General features: G+C 48.0%; 1 protein-coding gene across 2 annotated transcripts; it reads right to left on the reverse strand.

Annotated features, from left to right (window-relative positions):
• Positions 1–15,448: 15,448 nt before the first annotated feature.
• LOC133901959 (uncharacterized) lies at positions 15,449–17,788 on the reverse strand. Of its 2 annotated transcripts, XM_062343516.1 has the most exons (5): positions 17,401–17,788; positions 17,189–17,295; positions 16,926–17,064; positions 16,036–16,257; positions 15,449–15,935 (listed from the first exon to the last, which is right to left on the reverse strand). In XM_062343516.1, exons 1-5 carry the CDS (start codon positions 17,609–17,611, stop codon positions 15,610–15,612), a joined length of 1,005 nt encoding a protein of 334 aa, XP_062199500.1. In that variant the 5' UTR covers positions 17,612–17,788; the 3' UTR covers positions 15,449–15,609. The 2 variants fall into 2 exon arrangements, with proteins under 2 accessions (XP_062199500.1, XP_062199499.1); XM_062343515.1 differs by having other exon boundaries at positions 15,449–16,257.
• Between the last annotated feature and the right edge of the window lie 4,556 nt (positions 17,789–22,344).

Genomic DNA, 22,344 nt, shown 5'->3' on the forward strand with positions numbered 1-22,344 from the left:
GAGCCTGTCTCTTGGATACGGGTAAGACTCAAGCATGCGAGCAACCAAACTCCCTGTAAGGGTGTGATTGGTTGTCCGTATGCATGAGAGCATTGACCATATATATAGACTAAGGAAAAGCAGGCTGAACTGAGCCATATATATTAAAAAGAAGAGTGTTTGATTGGTTATATCTATCTGGACAAGCTGAGCTTAATATATATTTGGTTGATCGAAATTGAGATCGAATGAGCAATGTAAGAGCTGAGATTGTGATTGTTTGCTTATATGAAGATGATTTTATGACATTGACACGTAGACTAGTTTACATGAACTGATGCAGAAATCTGCATCCACCGAGCCAGACTGCGAAGAGAATCTAGAATCGAGCCTCACTCCCGAGCTAGCTTACAAACTTATATTTACATCCGCCGGACTAGATTGAAACAGTTTCTGACAACCAAACATATTTTTTTCTAAAATTATACATATCCACCTAATCAAATTACTCTCATACAGTAACTAATCACACCCTAAATGTTTCACACGTGACCTTACCTTGTCGAGGACACGCCGCTTTTGTCTGGGCACGGCTACTAATCTTTGAAGACGCAAGGGGGGAACAGTGAGTTGTGCCACGGTGGAAAAAAAATAGCGTGTGAGTGGAAGAAACCGTTTGGCACAGTTGACCCTTGTAGCAACCAACCATTTGTTTGATCCTGAAGTGGTTTTAGCCGCTACAGTATCATGTTTATCTCATTGGTGCATACATTAGTTGCCCATCTCCAAATGTCACATCTGGCAGCCAACTTAATTTAGTCGCACATAATTTTGTTTAATATTTTTCAGGAACAGCAGAAAATGCGAACGAGCAAGCAGATGTTACAAAATGGTGGATGTAAAAACTCGAAGGTTCTTTGCTAAGGCGAAGACACCTGCGTTCTCCACTCCAACATTGTCTGACGATCCAGCCAGTATTCAGCTGCGCAGAGTTGGCAGAAAGAGAGAAAAGCTCTCGCTCCAGAATCCACATCAATGGCAGCAGTCTGAAACTCTGAATGCATCTGCACACGATGCAAACATACCTACCTACAGTCTCACAACGTCCAAAGTAGCCGTGCATGCAATAGCCATGACCGCCATGAGAGCTCCCCTCCCCCCCCCCCCACTACTCGGTACAGTGCCCGACCAGCGATGCAATGGCCATGGAAGCAAAGTGCACGCATCGACAACGCAGCGGTGCAGCTAGCTCTGTCTTGAAACAGTATCGCGGCGAGCAAAATCGCCAATAATTGTACCAGCAGCACGTGTTTGGGAAGTGAAAGGGCAGGGAAAGGCTGCGTCGACTGCGAGTGATTTTCTCGTCGGCTCGGCCTGCCACGGCCACGATCGTGCGGCAGCCTGAGAGCCAGAGAGGAGGGACGGCCAGGGTCTAGGGTCGTCCGGTCGCTGGCCTTCGAGAGAGCATCAGGGATGTCTGCAGCCTGCAGGAGTAGGCTGGGCCGGACTTGCTGCTCTCAACTAGCGTTTGATCGTTTGAAATGTCGTAGCCAGTGTGCGTGTTCGCGTCGCACCGGAGCTGCCCTGCCGGGCTTCCAGAGCGCGTGCATGGCCGGATCATTGATCGAGGACACGTGCATTGTTCATTCACGAATCATTGATCGGCTCATGTACGTGTTAATATGTTATACGTGCATTCCTGCTTAATTTCAAACGGACGGAGACGGTGTGAGAGTGAGACGGCCTGAACACAGGTCATTTGACTCGAAAACATAATTATTGGGTGCCACTGCTATCAGCGTCCGTGCCAGAGCCAGCGTAAGTCTAAAGCCAATTCATCAGGCCCGTCCGTCCACCCTCACCGACGATGCATCGCCACATCACGCGCCCCATCAAACGTCTCAGCCCGGCCGCCGTGGCTTTTCGGCCGTGTGACCGCTGTCAGAGATAAGGCTAGCAAAATCTATCCGTATTTATGTATTCGGTTTAAACACACGCCTGGCTGTTGGGCGTAGTCGACCATGACTCGATTGTAATCCCGTCGGACTTTCTACCGACCTGTATAAATACATGTACGCAGCCTCGAGGGAGATGAGTACGCTTCCGTAGGTTAGCTATTTTGCAACCGCGTGCACCCCCACGTAGTACCCCCTGCAAAGACGAGAGGCCGGCCGCGACGGGCGAACGGATAGACGCCTCGGCATCTGCGTGCCCACCCTCCTCCTCGCCACTCGGCACGCCGCTTTACCTCGGCATCCCCACGGCTACGTGCCGTCACTTCCGCGAGCGTCCTCGGCGACGGCCACACGCAGAGCGCCCGCCTGTCTGCCTGCCTCGGCCGACACGGTCGATACAGCCCACCCATGCATCGAATCATGCATGGAGATGGAGGCACAGGGCTTCACCAGTAGCCCCACCGATCTTTGTCCGTGGCCGTGGCCGTCTCGATCTGTCTGTCCGTTCTGTTCATCTTTTTTCGATAGGAGATCATCGGCCGTCGCCTGCTCGATTGGGCCCTATCGAAGAATCAAAGGTTTCCGTTCGATCTCGGGACGGTAGTCGCGATACGACGTGTGCTTGTAGGCCATAGCAAGATCGTGCACGATCAGTGATCACCTGACACGGCCGATCGTTCAACACTGACTTTGGGGCGTGGACGCGCGTTGCATGCATTGCACAGATGACACCACTGGTCGGCTGCATACACAACACTCGTGTCCCCCTCGATGATACCGCTGTCACTTTTGTTTGACGATGGTGTCGATTGGGTACATTGCACACCATGACTGCAATGGTTGTCAGATCGTGGTAACCTAGAGAATCATTTTTTTGCATTCCATGGAAATCTGATTGATGTGTGTGTACATGTTACTATTCTTCATCGAATTAGTAAATACTAATGTTGGTGTCGCCATCAAAGGTCCTGATGCCCCTGCTCTGTCATGCTATGTTCATGGGCCACTAGCCTTAGAGCCCTTTGGACCCTCCAAGTCCATGACCCAGGCTTTTAGAGTATGTGGATCTCCGAAGGCTGTTGACCACAAAGTTTTTAGGAGGTCATAGCCCTCTAGAAAGATTAGCCAGAGGAGGTCCATTCGCCGGTCTATACTTGCCATAAAGTGATAGGCATTTAATGTTGATCTAATCGGTGATCGACCTAACATACGGATCAGAGCGGCATTGTAATAAGCGACCGACTGAGCTCTATGCCCCTAAAGCCACTTGCCAGGATAATCACTGCAACTAGTCGTAGCAATATTTTATAGGGTTGACCCTATATGCTGGCTGTATAGTTAAGACTTGAGTCTCTATCAATCTTGTAGGAGTATGCTTGTACACTTATACTTTGAATGATAATATAAATACTGACACATGGCCATCATGTCCAGAGAGATCTCTCCCGATCATCACTCTGAGCATCATTTTTCTCTCGACTTCTTCTTCAAGCTTGAGCCTTTCCAGTAGGTTGGCTCTCGCCGTATCTTGTTCGTAAGAGACAAATTATTTCACCAACAACTGACCCCTTTGACAAAAAAGGTGCTCAGAAAGGGAAAGCTTCTGGAGCATCGGTACGAGCAAAATTAAAAGGCAAGATGGGAGGCAAAGTCGATGCACAACAATGTTATTTGTACACGAAGAGTACATAAACTATACTCGGCCTTGCACCTTATAATTAATCTAGTCCTAACAAGCGAGCTAAGTCGTCGCGCCTCCACGAAGTACCACGAGATACGGAGGGCCGTCTTTGCTTGCTACAGCCGCCAACCCCGTGATCGTAGCTGTGAATGGAGAGACGGCGTGGGTACCCCCCGACGCGAAGACCTCCTTACGAAGATTGAGTATCCTTGAGCCTGAGAAGATGAGGGTTCCATCTGAAAGGGGTAGGAATCGAAGGCTGTAAAGTCCAATTGCCTCGACGACGATGATTCCTCCCTGACCTCCATATCTTCCATCTTGATCCGGGCCATGACGTCCTCAAGAATATCCGATGGCACCGATCCATCGAGGTTCCATGGGAGGACAGATCACCTAGAGTCACGCGGGCCACCGGCCTCAAAAACCCTCCACCACTCATCGATCCCTATGGATGAGTCCTCTAGCTCTTCCTTGACCAAAATATCGACGGCCACCTCTGGGTCCACATGCCCTAGGAATCGTGAGGTAGGACAAAGCGCTCCATCCGTAGGGGAGGTAGCGTAGGTTTGGGTGATCAAGACGCGTCGGGCCCTCCACTAGAAGTGGCAGCCTTAGCACTCGAGAAAGTATTGCTTATTGCAGGTTGCCAAACCTGTATGCCCAAATCCTTCTCAAGGGTTAGCTGTGTGGCGCACACATTCTAGCATAACTCACAGATAATAGGATAAAAGCACGAAGGAGGCGTAGCCCTGCAAAGTTCAATGAATAAGTCAAGATACATGGAGTAGGAGGGCCGAAGTCAACACGTTGGGCCTCCGAGGCCCCTTAAGAAAAGAAGAAAACAAACAAAAAAAAGTAAATCCTACTCAGCGCTACACCTCAGAAAGCCTATCCTGTGAAGCATTGCCCGCGAGCGGAGGTTGTTCCCATGGAGCAATGTCTGGAAGAGGAGGCTACCCCGGAGGCGGCGGTGCACCTAAGGAGGCATCCGGGCATGAAGTCTAACCTCCCATGGAGGTGTCCAAACATGGAGCCTCTCGGGTGCTCAACTTTACACGCTCAACTATGAAACGCAGCATCGCGGGTCGGTCGTGCTTCGCCCATACTCCTCGGAGGAAGCCATACAAAGCGGTGTGGGTCTCCACCAGAGGCGCCTTGGGCCAAAGGCCTTCGACCATGGAGTCTGGCGCTGTCTGCTCCAGCGCTTCGAACTAGCGGAGTCCAGCATGGTGCAGCAGCGACAACTGAAACGTCGAGGCCACCTGGACACTCAAGTTAGCAAAAGCCTGAGCAGCGCTGGCCGTCACCCCCGTGACAGTCCAGAGCCAGTGAAGCATCGGGCCTAGAACTTCTGGGCCGGAGGACAACGGTGGGCCATTAGCACCAAGGCCACCTAGAGCACTCTCAATGGAATGGGCCACCTCTATCGTGCACTCGATCAGCCCTTAGCGGTCCATGCATAGTGCCTCCTCCCCTACCCAGGCTTCCCTCCACTCTTGCTGGGTCGTGTCCATCGCAATGCAGAGGTCCCAGGCTTCGCCCTCGGCAGCCACACGTCCCGCGATGGCCATGTCGATAGATGCCTCCGCAATCTGGCTTTGGCAACATCCAAAACCACGGCCTCCGCACGTTCCTAGCATGTCATCTCCTCCTACAAATGACCCTCCGCAGCCTTCGCTCGCCTCACGGCCTCCTCCAGGGCGCTGCGAAGCCCTACCGCTTCCTCCTAAGCGGTGTCTTGGGCCGTCACAAGGGCTCGTTGTTGGAAACAATCTAGCACCTTCTCTAGGAGCAATTGCTACAAAGCACAGCAGAGAAAAGATTATGCTAGCAGCCCTAAGGTCGAAACTAGAAAGGCATCATCACGAAACATACCTTCTAGGCCACCACTTCTAGATGCATCGCCACCTCCTTAGGGGGTCTCCGAGTTAGGGACAGTTCGATCTCCCTGTTCCTAAGAAGAGATAAGGCAGAGGCAAAGGCGCTTGACGCCTCTGGACAGGGTGCGAAGTCATATGGAGTGAGGGCCTCAAAGTTCAAGGCCCGCTCCAAGACTACTAGGGTGTTCGCTGCGGTGGGTCTAGCTCCACCACCGGCCACGAGGGCCAGGTCAGGGTCCAGAGTGGCACCCCAAAGCGGCAAAGCAATCACCTCTAGAGTGGTTGCCTTGGGTACCTCAGAAGGAGGTGGCATGTCCTCTGGGGGAGCTAATATCTTTAGTGCGGAGGCCAAGGTTGGGTCCATTTGAAAGGACAATGATGTCGCCTAGAGGGGGGTGAATAGGCGTTTTTACAAAAAATTCGTCCCCTTTTACCGTTGACCTAAACTTACAACGGAATATAAATTAACGGATTTTTCACAAGTAAAAAATCTAAATATGCTTGTCTCAACTAGTGCACAATCACCTTAAATAAGTGTGAAAGTTACAATCCTAAGGTGATAAAAATTACTCAATTCTAGCAAGATATGCAAGAAAGCACTAATTGAAAAAAGGCTGAAAATCCGGATTGTATAGTTCCGGAACCTCTAGGTAAATCCGGATTCTCCGGGTTCTGTACAGAACTGAGCTAGAAAATGAATATAAAGTACGCCTAAAGAGTTCTAGCTCAAACCAAGTGATGTCGTGTGTTCCAAGTGATGATTACAAGTAGATCCACGAAGAACCTACAATTAAAAACACACAAACGAGTAGATCGAGTAATATGCACAAATATTGAGCAAGAACTCAAACATAAACAAACCAAAGTGGAGACACAAGGATTTGTTTTCCGAAGTTTAGATTCACCACCATGAATCCTACGTCTCCATTGAGGAAAGTCCAACGAGCTGGGTCTCTTTAAACTGCTTTCCTCGATCCACTAGATTTATCTCTTCTCTTTCAGAGGCGAGATCGACCTTCACAAACTTTCCCGCGGCTTACCACACGTACGGGAGCTCACCGGGCAACACCTAGCCGGCTAGGAGTCTTCACATGCAAGAGTAACAAATGCTTCACGAACTTCTTGCCGATGAACTCAAGTGCTCAAGATTGGATTTAGCTCACTTGCACTCAATCTTCCAATCTCACAACCCAACTCACTTTTCTTCTCAAATCTCTCACTAAAATGGAGTAGAAATGAGTTCTTTTGACTCTAAAATGTGTTTCTTTCGTGCCCTTGCAGCAGCCCAAAGGATAGGGGTGAGGAGGTATAAATAGCCCACCTCAAAAAACTAGCCGTTACAACACTTTTTTGAACTGACCTGGAGTCTTCGGGTCAACCCAGAGTATCCGGATAAGCTAAAGAAGGCAAAACCAAGCACCCAGACTCGAAACATCACCCGGAGTATTCGAGTCAACCCGGAGTATCCGGGTTAGCTAAAAAGGCCCAAACCGAGACCTCTCCTCGAACCTCACTCGGAGACTCCGGGCAACCCGGATAATCCGAGTCAACCCGGAGTATCCGGATTCAGCAGAACTGCCTACTGAAAAACGGCGATAACTTTTGATTCCGGAGTCCGATTTCGATGATTTTGGACTCTATGGAAAGATTATTCAGAGGGCTACACATTCCAACTAAATTCATGACCTAAAACATATTAGATCAAATTAGGAATACTCTGAAACTCAATTCGGACACTTCCACACTTTCCATACCGGGATTTCTAAAAAGAACTCTTACTTGTGTTTGGTTAGAAACCCTTGAGCACTGAGACATGACAATTAGCTCTACATTGCATCCCTCTTAATAGTGTGGCATACCTATACTCAATTAAAAGATAAAACTCGTTTGAACCACTTTAAGCCTTTAAATAACTTTCAAGTACCGCTTCTTTCATTCAAACCTTGAGGGTTGCTAACTTTCATATATTCTTCACTCCATCTTTTCTTGATCTTCACATGATTGATGCAAATTACTCATAGTTTCCCATGGCCTCACACGGTCCATTGGCGCAAAGCCTTCACTCACTCTTCACCACCACCTTGTTCCTTCGACGCCAAGCCATTTGCTTACCCTTCACCACAGATGGTCCATCGCAGCTGAGTCTTGCTTGCCCTTCACCGTCTTGACATAGAAAAACCATTTTGTATTCGACATCTTCAAGGAATTAACTTTATCAAATATAGAGTTCATTCTTGTTCTTTACTCTTGGCATATATGACTTTAATTCAACTTATGCCTTCATATGGATCCTAATCCCAACTCATTCTTAAGCACATAGCACATGGGTTAGTTTATAAAACTCTATTGACAATATCATACCTTTAGTTACTTGATCTCAACAAGTAAATTAGTCTTCAAGTTTACTGCCAATCTTTTTGAGCTTTTCTTTCTCCTTATGAGCATCACTAAGAGCTCATTGACAAAGATGCATTTCTTTTGTTCTCATGGCATTTCTCAGTAAATCCATGATTCATCAATTATGCATCTCCTATGAAATAACCTAGAGCTCATTTATCTTGATGCATTTTTAATCTCCCCATTCACTTATAGCTCATGCATATCTCGCAATGCATTGCCTATGGAACAACCTACTAACAAACTCAACACCATTGTTAGTCCATATGTATTGTCATTAATTACCAAAATCACACATAAGGGCTAGATGCACTTTCACCATTTCGGCGGCCCATGTAACCAAACAAAAACAGAAGTCATGATCCTTACGTACCGACGCAATGGGATAAGAGGGGGGGGGGGGAGTGATGCCTTACCCATGCCACCAGCCATCGCAGTAACGGGCCCCATGATGTCCTTGATGTCAAAGGGGTCAGCGATCCCCCACACTGCGTAGTCGTCAAGGGAGGCCTCGCGCCCTCCTCCCCCTTGGGTAGGTCCTGCTAGGTCTGGGATTTCTGGAGCCTTCCCCAGGCCGCCTCCCCTAGCATGGGACTCATCCTCGGCCACACCGCCCATGCCTCGGGTGTCCTCGACATGTTTCCTACACTTTGTACTGGCTAACACTGTATTGGAAGACATGGATGTCGAGGTTGCACATGAGGCTACAGAGCCAGCTGGGGGTCAAGTCCAAGGGGGGATTACGGAGGCTGCAGCACCTGAGGCCCCTCGCCTTCACCTTCTGGTGACTCAGGACTCCGTCGGTCTGGCCATGCCAGAACCGACATCTCGAGGAAGGGGCAGACATGGTTGTGCTGCTCCTAGCTCCCAACCAGCTCTAGACACTGGTCCTGCTCGACAAAAGATGGTTGGCCGATAATCCATCCACAATCTCGATCACTTGATCTAGCGTAAGGCACCTCGCTAAAAGTAAAACATGCCTCACGTCTATCAATTCGAGGCTAGACAAAGGGGAGGACTCATCAGAAGTGACAGTGGACCCGGAGTACTCGTTAGGCTCACCCTCCTAACCCTGCTTAAAGGCGCGGTCCCAATCCGCCCGAAGGGGCCGAATGCACAATATCATGAACTCCTCTGCGAGATCATGTATGCTCATCCTCTGAGTCACCCTTCAAAGAAACGCCACCCTTGAGGCAAGTTGGGCCTCTAGAAGGTCCACCATCGAGCTTCGGACGTAATAAATATCTCAGATGGTAGAGCAGAGGGGAGATACACAACCTATGTTGTAGTAGAACCACCCCTTCAATCACCCGATGTACCATCGGTCCTTGATGGCCTTCGTTAAGTCAACGCTACAGAAGTTGAGGGCCGTGTCTCCTCACCCTTCGTCCGAAGTTTGGATTGGCAGATGGCTTCGTGGATAGAGACGAAAAGCTCCGCTCACCCCTCACAACCCTCTACTCGCATGGCCCATTCAAAGATGGCCAGGTGGGCAATAGCATTAACCGAGAGTTGAGGGAGCTTCGTGTAGAAGTGACGAAGCACCCCCTCGAGGAGTAGCACGTCTAGGAAGTCGTGGCCCATGTCGAATAAGGCCTCGAAGACCATGGTCTCTTGGTCCCGTGGTGGCAGAATCGTCTCCTCCCCAAGGGCGCGAGCGACAGATATGGAGCGGATTTTTCCCTCCTCGACCATATGATCGAGCTCGACCTCGGTGATGGTTGACGCCCCTAGCGCATTGGTTTGAAGAGGATACTTCTTGCTAGTGCGACAGAGTGCCACACCTGGTGGCGGCCTGGGTAGTGGCGGATGATTCATTGCCACCATGATTATCACCGGTAGGCGCGCACCAACAGCCCCTCCCGCTACGGACTCACCAGTACTTACGGTAGTAGCTGAGGAACCGGTCCCGTCACGCATGCCAGAGCGAGTCATAAGGTCCTTAAGTGCGGCGAGGAGCACTTGTCGACAATGGAGACTAGGATCGGAAGGACCAGTGGTTGCAGATCGAAAGAACAAGGGCGGAATAGAGCAACAATGCTAGATAAGGGTGTCATTTGGTTGAGATCCCAATCTTATATACCCGAGGAAGAGTTGTTGCCTCCTTAGGGCACGTGTGCACATCCCGTCCTTTTGCCCACGATCATGGGGTGGTGGAACCGTTCTCCATGACCCTCCAACGCGCGAGGCACCACATGTCCCACTATTGCCTAGTAACATATGACTACGCCACTAATCGTAGGGTACATTAATTGCCCTTTCTCGAAGGTGTTGTTAGGTATTCGGCTCGACCGTTAGACTAATACTCAAATGATTCAAAAATAGCCAGAGGTTCATGGGCCACATCAACAGAGCCAAGGATCGTCGGAGGCCCTGCTCAGAAAGACCACAAGGTCAGCCGTCCCACTGGCCACCCTCGCGAGGGACTGACGTTAGCGGGTCGCTATCAAGGACCCCCGACACCCTGGCTCCGCTAGCCTATGACCGTGGGCCACTAGCCTTGGAGCCCTCCAGAGCCCCTAGGCTCCGGATCAACTTGAAGACCTAGGCTTCTGGAGCCTATAGACCCCGAATGACGCTGACCCCCAAAGCCTTAGGATATCCCTTGGCCCTCCAGAAAGATCAGTCAAATGGGGGCCCACACTTGCCACGAAGTGATAGGCATTTAATACTAGTCGAATCAGTGATCGACCTGACACGCGGATCAGAGTGGTGACATAATAGACGACCGGCTAACCTTTATGCCCCTAGGGTCACTAGCCGGGATAATCGCTGCAACTAGTCGTAGCAATGTTTTATAGGGCTGATCTAATATCCTGGTTGTACAGTTAAGATTTGAATCTCTACCAACCTTGTAAAGATATGCTTGTACACTTATATTCTGAATGGTAATATAAATATTGACCCATGGCCATCATGCCCAGGAAGATCTCTCCCGATCATCACTCTGAGCATTATTTTTCTCTCAATTTTTTTCTCCAAGCTTAAGCCTTTTTAGTAGATTAGCTCTCATCGTACTTTATTCGTGAGAGACATTTTCTTTTACCAACAACGAATTTCTTGCAAACAATCTATATTAAGTTGCATACCCCAGTCATCTGACCCTGAAAACTCCCGTGAATCTAAAACCGGAGCTCTGAACCGAAGCACCTTCACCGAAGTAGGTGATTTAGCCAATCGAGAGATTGGGTCTTCTTGGAGATCGAAAGGTGCGAAATTCCACTGTTTAGCAAAAGAAATAAAATTCCACAGTGGCGTCCACGGTCCGCCACCGGAAACAAGTGCGCGGCCGCTCAACGTAAACAAACTAAGAGACGTGCGTGCGCGTGCAAGCAACACTTGCATCGAGATCGATCGCCGTTGTTGCCCGTCCATGCCCGCAACGCAGACGCAGCCACCACTTCATGGCCGCGCTGCGCCTTCGGCACCGATCGATCCGCGAGTTATTTCCCCGTCTCGGGTGGGGGCAGTAGCCGGCCGGCACCGGTGCGCACGCACGCGAAGATTAACGCCGCGATACACCAACCCTCGCAGGCGCGCGGCGCTCTTGTTGTCACGAGAAATAAAGACAGGCAGCGTGCACGGTGGCGTCCACTCCATATTGCGCGCGCTCCAGCCCAAATCGATCGCGCCAGGGCACCCCCCGTATGACTGGACGCCGAACCGCCCAATCTACAACACCGACACGTCCATATCTGCCCGGCCAGGCGCCGGCACACGGCGCATTGATCATCCGCATGAACCGCACCTACAAAACCGACCCCCCCCCCCTCCCGATGCATGTCAGAGTTCTATTCTTTCTCTTCTTTTTTTTTTCCTTCCTCTCCAGACTGTAAAGTGGCTACTGATTTGTGTGGTGGTTGTGTTTGTGACGAGCTCGTGCAACCGCGTTACTGCCCGGCCTAATTTTGATGCGAACTGTTTGACTTGCGGTGGCTCCCGTGTCATTTGATCCCGTACTCGTCCTTGTCGGCTTCTCACGGGAAGCTTTGCAGGCAATGATTGAGCGGAGCCAGGATTATCCGGGAAAGCTGCGGTTTGACTTTTATGTGAACGAGGGAAATTGGTAGGCAGCTAAGCCAGTGGTCACTCACTGATTGATTTGCGTTGCGAGATTGTCCTTGATGTCTCAAGGCGTCTCTAGTAAAATAAGATGTGTTTATGATTGAAGGATCTTACTAGCATAGATTAAACTTTTGCTAAAATTTCAATGAAATTTCACGAATTTTAGGAATTTTAGAGAGGAAGAAAATATATAATTTTGAAATTGCTTTCATGGACACGTGAGACCCAAATAGCTGAGAACGGAAACAACCAAATTTTAGGTAAAATTTCACAAATTTTGGTCTTTTCTGTGGTGAACGAAAATTATAAAATAAAATTAAAATCTCTATTTACAACTGAGAGAGAGAGTATGAAACATCATTAAGCACCAAATTTTGGAGGCTAAATCCTATTACGCAAGCGCCTCTCTCTTTTCCAACGGATAAGCGCCTCTCTTTGTAAATAGTTATATACCGCCAAAACTCACATACACCGATATTTCAACTTTTACACTTCTGTTTCTAACATGGCAATATATGGAAGGGAAAAGTTCACTTTTGAACCCATAACTTTGGCCTTTGATTCGTTTTTCACCCTTCTACTTTGAAATCATCCGAGTTACAATCTTAAGCTATGAATCCGTCCACTAGACCCCACTCAACCAAAACCGTGGTGGTTTTAATTGTCTCGGTTGGTGCTGACATGTCACCAAAATGTGCGATTTTGGATTGACTTGGATGGAACATATATAAAACACACAATATGGTTTGTGGGTAGGGTTGTGTTTTAGATGGTTTTGAGAGTTCGGGGTTGTAAAGTGGATAATTTCTTAATTCTAGGTTGAAAATTGAACCCAATAATTTAGGGTTTAAAATAGACCTTTTCCTATATGAAAGTAGCTCTAAGCATTTCCTCCTGTGCAGAACTAGAGATGTCCTTTCAGGTGTATGTGCCTTGTTCAAATGTTGCCTATTTAACTCTATTAATAAGCTGTCAACAGTGTGCATGCAGCGATTTCAACTCGACTTTTTCTGACCTCTAGTTGTCTTTTGCATGTCATGTCAGAATCTTTCAAAAACAAAATCTAAGTTAGGTCACAATCTTAAAAGGCAAATCTACATTTCAGATGTAATTAAGTTTGGCAGTTTTAGCTCTTCTTTAGAGAGAAAAAAAATCTGTGTTGCTGTTTTCCATTAAAAAAAAATCAGTGTTACTGTTATAGCCCCTTGATATAAGCGGAAAGTCAGTTCAAAGCGTGCATTTAGAAAACTTGATTTGCATTGATTCAAGCACTCCCCCCCCCCCCCCCCCCTCTTTGAAAGATAGAACAATTTTCGGGTAGAGATTCTGCAAGCAACCAAACCTTAGGACCGAATCATAAGCCGTAAAGATTTCCGCATCAGTATTCACATGCTGGTTGCTAGATCACGAGTCCCTTAAATTCCTTTGTCCCCTGGATTCATCACAGAGGTGTCTTGACAAGGTGCATTGGGAGCTGCCCAACAACCAGTCGAATAGCGCTAGAGCAGTCGTTGGGCCTTCAATTCAAGTCATGCCAGCCCTAACTTTGGCAACGCCAACATGCCCCCACACATCTGTTAGAATTATACTGGCGGAGCTCATATAAAAATTCTCGGCTTATATCATGGAGATGCGACTATGATGAGATTCACTAGTATCATATTGCTAATAGAGATGGAGATGAAATGTTATATATATATATACTCTTATCTCATTAGATGAAAAAATAGACTGCTAATTGAGAGCAATCTTAAATTAGAAACACTCTTATTACGTGAGTTTATATAAGAGTTAAGGTTTTAACTATTTCTCTTTCTATGGCAATACCGCAATAGTCTACTCTATCTCGGTGTCAGCGTGCACAGGTAATCAAGAGAGCAGGTTTTCGAAGCCCTCGCTCTTGAGATCCTGCACCAGGTGATGCGAATAAGATTTTTTGAAACGTTTCGCACGACTGCTCAAGTTCTTTAATACGGCTCGTCTTCCTAATCCCTTAGGTGTCGCCCGTTGTCATCGTGAACAAATTCAGCGTGCCATCAGCAGGATTGTCGTCAACACGGTATAACCAGTATCTTCAGCAACCTCTACAGCGCAGGCTAGTACGTAAAAAACATATTACTCGTACTATATTTCTTGCGGTTCTTAATTTCGAGTATGTAAATCTAGGTATATGTAGTGCTTTTATACACACGGCTAGATTATTTTTTAGTAATATGAGTATATTAGTTTATCAATTTACACTTATAAAAGATTTATAGATTAAAGTAAACCTAAAAGTATCATATATTCCAACAACATCTTCACAACGTACCAACCTCTGCACCGTTTGATGTCACAACTTTAACAACCACGAAACCGCTTTGACTGCACAGCCTCATGACGCCCATACCGGATCGCCGAATTTCGTCAACAGGCACGGGTTCTTTACGAACTCCAGGATTAGACATACCCATTTCCTTCCGGACAGGAATCACGGTATATTCAGCTTGGTCACTCAGTCTGTTGACTTGCTGTACTACGCTGTGTCATCATGATTCCCAGCTTCTTGTGTAACCCGCATGCACGCAGCCTGTCTTTTGTATCGACCAGCCACTTGATCATATCGAATGGCAGAAATGCCGTTGTTTCCTCTCTGTTTTGAACAGCCTCTGTTTCAAGGTTGCGTTTGCCGTATGCGCTACAGTGCCCAGACGCCTAGCCATGCCCATGCTTTGTTCTGCTTTTGCGTGGCCACAATGATGAACCCATTGCACTTTGCTCTGGCTGCAGGTAGATAGCCGATAGCGCACCAGATGCTCCGTGCTTTCACTCCTTCAAATCTAATTCTTCTTTAATCTTTTCTCCTCCTCACCTTACTAGCTTTGGTGATTTATTCTGTCGTGCTCTTCCCTGTCTTTACCCCTCCGTATATTCTCTTTGCCAAACATGTCTAAAACAAAAGAACAAGAGAGGCGAGAGCCTTATACGCATGGACCAACTCGACTACGGGCTCACATGGTCAGCTTTGCGAGAACTTCCACGCATGATGCGTACATCTATCTGAGCACTATTTATTTTTAATATTGTCTTCGTGCTGTGAGCAGCATCGGTGAGGCCCGTGCATGGAGATTGGAGACGCAGCTCGAGCTCGAAGCAGGCAGGCAGGAGCAGGATCCACGCTCTACAGACAAAAGGAAAGGCACCTGCCTCCAGCTTTTGGTAATGTAAGCAGCAGTAGCACCATCTGTTTGTCGACGAGCGCAAGAACAGGGTCACAGGGCGCACCAGCGGCCAGCTTTGCCCCCTACCACAACCAGCAAATCGATCCAACGAAGAAAGTTCTCAGTTCGAGTCCCTGAACAAAAGATTTCAATTTTTCGGTGCAGAAGAAGAAAGAGATAAAGATTACAGATTTGTTTATTGGGTTGAATTGATTTTTTACCATTGTTAAGAGATGGCTTTGCTTCTTTGCGACTCTAACCTACAGTCATTGACTCAGATGATCTCGTATTTTATTAATATAAGTGGTATAGTAATCAAAGGGTAAGCATGTAATTACATGGATGGCATTGGAACTTGGAGATCTAATCACTTAGCCAGGCTAATAATGTACATCTTCATGAGTACTAAAGCTACTAGATACTTGGACGAACACATGACACATGTAGTCGTGTCAGCCTCGCGTTCTTATGATGGTTATGGTGCCGCGGCCGGGGGTGTGCAGCCGGGTGAAGCTGGAGACGGCCTTGCCCGAGATGCCCGGCTGGTCCGCGGACACGCGCGGCGCGCACGCGAACTCGCCCACGGGGTGCCGCACGGGCCGCGCGGGGCGCATGAGGATGCGCGCGTTGATGTCCGCCAGCGTCGCGCCGCCGTCCAGCCCGTCGGGCTTCAGCAGCGCGAACGGGCACACCACCCCTGTCGCCGGCGACGGCGACGGCGACTCGGTCTTCCTCCGCTTGCCGTCGCTCTGGCTGCACTCCGCCTGATCCGACTCCTCTGCGCAAAGACCAACGACGGCGTCGGTTAGCACGAGCAGCATGGTTGGCGCGAACGAAACTGTGCGCGCGTGCGCGCCGTGACAAGACGAGGCCCGCACCTTCGCGTGTCGAGCGTTTCAGCGAGGAGGAGCTCCTCGGCATCGGCGGGGCCCGCGCGGCACTCGGCGTGGCAGCGGGGGTCCCGCTCGAGTCCCCGACGTGTGGGTCCGCGTGGCAGTTGGACGAGGACGAGCTGAGGGGCTCCGCCGGGGCCTGGAGCAGGGCTTGGTCTGGCACCGCAGGCCCCGCCGAGAAAATGGAGCTCAAGGGGTCATCATCATCTGCAGGAGCGCTCGATTAGTCACTTAATCAATCAACTGGCTTTAAAAAATGAGGAATAACAAAGAAGATTAGTAGAATCTTGGGCGGTACTAGTACAATCTAAACACGTAAAACCCAGATCTGTCTTTACTTGAAAAGATGTGCCTTGTCTTGCCTACCCATTAGTGGCGGACACTGAATGAACTACTAACTCTCTTTCTTTTTTTCTTAGCCCCTCCTTTTCTTCTTGCTCTCTCTTATTCTTCCTTCTAAAGGTTAGGGAGCTTGAGCCCCCTGAAGATCCGCCCCTGCCTACTCTGCCTTACGTGTGTGTGCCTAACAAGTCAGACGCAGGCATCATGCTCCTATGCATTTCATAATTCATATACTCCTACTGCACCATGCATCGATCATGCGGTAATCATGGGCCGCGACAATTACGTGGCGCTAATCTCCCGCGGGCCCCACGTCCCCTGATGGCATGTACTAACAAGCGCCATTGTTTAATGCTGTGCTCTACGACTCTGCTTGTCCTTTGCCTCCATGGTGAGTGGTGTTGTATGCGAGGCGCAGGACAAAGGAGACCTAAAAAAACAGACCCGTCGCGTCCTAGTCCTAGAGAAAATCTTCGCCGGTTACAGACGAAATCGGTCAATTCGGACGGAGAGTGGAGGATTCAAACGCTCACAGTGGAAGGAGGAGTTGGTGGTGGCGGTGGCGGTGGCGGTGCAGCTCTTCTCGTGCTGCATGAAGCAGCTGGAATTGAAAGCGACCTGCACCTGCCGCTCGTCCACGTCGCCGTCGTGGCAGCTCGCGTCCCAGAAATCCTGCAGGAGGAAAGGCACGCAACGGAAGAGATTTAATTTCGAGTCATAGTACAATTCAGGAGAAGCGAAGAAGAGAACAACAGGTTGCTAGCTTGCTCTGTTGCTCAATGGATCATGCGCGTACCAGGAGAAGATCGTCCAGCTCCTCGGGCATCGCCACCGCGTCCTGCGCCGGCGGCGGGGGGACGGCCAGCGCCGACGACACCGGCAACGGTGACTCCATGCCTGCAACTGCACGCCAAGAATCAGCAATGGGATCACCTACTCCGAAGTCCGAACAACAAAGCGACCAACACGCTGCGGAAAGAAACAAGGTGCAATCGGCTCGGCTCGTACAGAGGGGGAAGAGCTCGTGGACGTCGGCGGCGGCGAGGACCCCGAAGCTGCAGCCAAACAGCGGCTGCTCCCACCCGAGCACGAAACAGTCGCCGCCGCCGCCGCCGCTACTGCTGCTGTAGTTGTCGAAGCAACTGGTGGTCGCCATCATGTGGAAAGGCCACGCCTGCCTCCCCTGCAGCCGCACCTCCCTTTCCTGGGCTGTCTCCATGGCAAGTGTTGGCAGTGGCACAGCAGCCGTAGGATGTGAGAGAGGCTGCTTGAGACTGAGAGTGAGAGGAGTGAGAGTAGCGAGAGACAAAGGCGTGCTTAAATAGCAGGGCTTTCCGAAGAGGCGTGAAAAGCAAAAGCGTGCAGCATGTCAAGTCCACCGCTTAATCGTAGTAGACACACTTGTGTGTACTGTGAACCTGTGCAGCTGTGTCACTTCTTACTTGTACGCTACTTTCGTTTACTTTTTTGGCCTGGGAAGACTTGTTGGGTGGGGTGGATTTTTAAATTTTGATGTTTTTTGAAACACATGTTTTACAAATAGATCATGTAAAAACAATTTATAAAATTGGACTCTTTTGGAATTTAGATGACATCATGATATTTAGCGCCGTGGTTAAATAGTACAACACCGTGATAATTAGTGTTGTGATAGCTGCCGTGGATGATTTTCTATATTGGATTTGTAAGATCTTACATGACAGTTATCACATCATTAATTATTATAGTGTCATGCTATTTAACAACTGCACTAATAGTCATAGTGTCATAAAAATAATCTATTTTTGAAAATTGTTTCTCCACAGGTCTATGCATAGAAAAAGTTTTTTAAAAAGTGTCAAAATCTAGAAATCACACTTGGGTGGGCCCAGTCAGCTAAGAGGCGGAAAAGATTAAAAAGATACGGGTAGAGTACAAAGTCCAAATGAAGCAACGAAAGCAAAAGATGGGGGTGATTGCGGGCTCTTTCTCGTGATTCGTTATGTTCTTCGTTCTCGTGCCTCTTTGCTTTGGAGGTTCATCCTCCCTCTCCTGATCTCCTTGCTTTATGTTTCTTCTTCGTCTCCCTCTTGTATTATTCTTTCAACCTTTCTTTCTTCCTCTCGATCCTCATTTGCTTTTGTTTTTCGCGTTGATTCCATCGGTTTGCTCCTGGGAATCATCGGTTGGTCACTAATTCGAAAATTGTCGGCACTCGTCAGAGTTCGTCTTCAATTATGGGTTTTGTTTAGTGAGCTTTTGCATCTTTTCTAGTCATTTCTTTTGGGCTTTTTTCCGGGCGCAAAGTCTCCTGTAAGAACGTGATTTTAGCTTTTTAAGAATGACAATATGCCAAATTGGAAGTTTGTTACTCCTCCCCAGTTTTATATTTTGGCTATCAGTTGCAAGTAGGTCAAAGGTACGTACGCAGGCAGCCATTAATCTAGTGAGGTCACACTGGTCAGAGGCTAAGGCCGGGCTGGAGTATATCGGCAGTTTCGTCAGCTTTTCTCCCTACCCGGGGGAGGAGGGTACGTAAGACCTGAAAACGCCAGGAGGCAGAATAGAAGCCCGGCCAGAATACCTGAACCGGAAAAGACAGTAACGGTTTTTCTCTAGCAATTTTGAATCCTGCTTGAATTTCACTTTCAACTCTCTATGATTAGCCAGTAAGGATACTGAATTTTCTTAGCATACACAGGGCCTATTTGGATTGAAGCCAGCGCTCGCCATGCTAAAAAATTGGTGTTGACCCGACCCTCGCGTAGTCATTTAGATGCATGTCAATAGTTGGCTCACCCATACTCTGCGTCTACGCTGGACGAGATGTGGGCGGCCGATTCGTCTGTCAAATAATTGGCTCGTCTAGCGTTTGGCGGGGTATGCGTGAACCAAAACCAAATAATCTTAGCTCTTACGTTGGTCAAGATGCATATTTTTTCAGCAGAATAAATACTGATGATAGTCTTTTTCTGAGTAGTATTTTAGTGAATGTAACCTAAAGAAATGAGTTGAGGTCAAGCATTCACACAAAAAGTGGTGCACAGATTTGATCCCAGCGTTTCTTTGCCTTCTGTTCACCCCACAGAAGCTCTTTTTTCTAAAGGACCCAAGGTTACTATCAGAACCAGAGGGTTTGGTGCCCAAATCAGCTGGGTTAAAATTGTCTTGTCCCCTTGCTGCTTCTTTAGGTGACGGGCTAAATTATCGCAGCCCATGATCATGTGGCTAGGTGAGACAAATCCAAGGAAACTAGGAAGGGGCTCCACGTAACAAAATCCAGGGCTGGCCACTCCAAATTTTGGGCGCCCAGAAGGCCAGAACCCAACCAAAAGGCAAAAGCGAGTTACCTATCGGCCCCAAAGTCATCGGGTCAACGATGAGTCGATGGAGAAGCACAGATTCGATCTGCTTCATGATTCATGTAGGTGGATTGCGCAGCCACGCGTGCGATTGCTATCTCGTCGTATTCGCGATATGCTTGTCGACAAATTTTCATGCCTTTTATGGGTGGAATTTGGTGTTTTAGTTTCACGCATTTTGATCTTTTTTTTTAGGAAAACTTTTATTTTCGCTGTTTTTTCTTTTATCCTAAAGATATGCAGAACGAGTGTATTATGAAATGTTTCCAGGCGCTTTTCAGAAATGGGAAAAGGAATGCTGAAATGTAAATTCGTGTCGATCTCAGGCGCTTGCAAGTTTCTTCCATCGAGCACATTCGTGTTTCAGCGACATGGGTCTCTCACACTATAAAAAATCTCATATGTACCATCCTATTACTATCGGTTCTTTATAGGTTGATAGTAAATTATATCACTACCGGTTCGTATTAATAAATGACATAAAAACTCATTCAAAAAGAATCGACAATAATAATCAAATATCATTATTGAACCTAATTTTTTCATGCGATATGATTTTGAATCATAACCTCACATTCGGCTCGAGTCCATGCCAACCTTATATCTACCATTTGCTCTCATCCACTCAATTTCTCCCCTTCTGTTCAACTCTAACTCCAAAAAATCCCCAATTCCCGATCACAGCTACCTATGAGCGAGCGATAGTCCGGGGGAGGGGGTGAGGGGCTACGGGTGAGCTCGAGCAAGACAAGCGGCGTCGGGGATCTGGCGTCATGGTGGATCCAGCGAAAGCGGTGAGGAAGATGGCTCTGGCTACTCAACGGCTTGGCGCATGTGGAGATGGAGCGGAGCTGGCACCGGAGCCTCCTTCCGCAGATCCACATCGTACCGGGCTCCTCCTCTGAGCCAGCCTAGGTCCAAGTTCCACCGTCCCGTGGCTTCGTTTGGTGGCTCTAGCCATAATCCTCGTGCGTGACGGTAGGTTTGGGGCTGCGCGGCCTCATTTGTGTCCCTGGCTTCACCCATAGTTCCAAGGGCGGAGTGCGGCCAATAGCACTGCTCCTCGGCAAGGTGCAGACGGCGACCTTCATACCACCACATTTTCTTATACGGAAGCGCGCTCGAACTGGCTCGTTTATTTTTTTATTTCTGAAAAAAGACAAGTGATAGTCATCTAACTATCACTGTCGTTTACTCACTAACAGTTTAAAATCGATAGTGATAGTGAGTTTTAAATCAACATTGAATAGCTATTATATAGTAGTATCAACCGAAGCATGGTGAGAGCTAATTCTGGAGCAACTGTGCCACAAGCTTGCACCAAGCTCCTGGAACCCAGGCCATGTCCGGCAACCAGCCTGCAGATATCGTCTGGTCTGGCCCCAGCGTTCTTGAACTGCACTGGGCTCACGCACCCAGTTAGGAACAGTATACAGCAATACGACGTACTTGGATCAGTTCACTGTAATTGCACTCTACAATCTAGCAGCGACGGAGGGAGACGTCTACAGTAATATTTTAATTTTAATTTTAATTCTATTATTCTCCTTTGGAAAAAGGGCTACAGCTAGCTAGAGCACAATGTTGCAACGAAAAGACGTACAATTTGCAGACAGTATCTCCCCCTTTCTCGCTTTACCGTCGCTTTTGGAGCCTGATTTCCCCACCAATCACGCCACTGAGCTTTATCGTAGCTATTGCACCCCTTTGTCTTCTTCCTCAGTCGATCTAGACGTTTCTTACCATTTAGCTTCATCTGGTGAAATCTGAGTGATTTAAGCTGAGCTTGACGCTGAAATTCATATGAACCAGTGAGCTCAAGGAACAGTTCAGTGCATCTTCAATGTTCCTCGGGAAACACTGAAACTCTGAAGTTCAGAAACCAAAAATGCAGTGATAGGGCAGACACAAGCAAGCAGGGATTTCAATTTCATTTTATATTTTTTTCGTTTGATGGTGAAAAGACCAAAACTTTAATTATTTTTTTTCCTCTGCTCTATGAATAGTACGTATTAATGAAAGAAAATTTCAAAATTAGATATTTCGTTCATCTTCAAAATTTTGACCAAATTTTGATCAAATTTTAATCCCTAGAAGCACGCCTAAGAAGTAGGATTTCTGTAACAAATTTTCAACATATCATTTCTTTTTGTTCAGCTTCACGGTCATAAAACCACACTCTCTTGCTTCCATGTCCACAGGTGCCTAGAACAACAGAAGCACTCGCTGTTTCTACGATTAGACGCCAAAGGGACAATCTTGGCTAGTTTTCCGCACCTCCAGAATAGCTGATGGGATGTAAATTGTCCTCACGACACAAAACGGATAACCACCTTTTGCATTCGACTGTTCTAGTTTGAATCCTCCAACCAAAAAGCACTGATACGGAACAGACAAACAGTCAAGAACTCGTACCACTGAAAAAGAAAGGAGGTTCCATATCACCCAACGCAGCAACTGGTAAATTCGAACTACGGTTAAATTCCAGCGCTTCCATCACAATTTACAAGGTTCGTGTGAATTTATCCTCGTATTACACGCCACGGGTACTCATAGACTCATCGTGATGTTGCATTTTGTTCATGCCCATTTCATCAATAAACCGATAACC

The sequence above is a fragment of the Phragmites australis genome, chromosome 20, assembly GCF_958298935.1.
Source record: "Phragmites australis chromosome 20, lpPhrAust1.1, whole genome shotgun sequence".
Lineage (NCBI taxonomy): Eukaryota > Viridiplantae > Streptophyta > Magnoliopsida > Poales > Poaceae > Phragmites > Phragmites australis.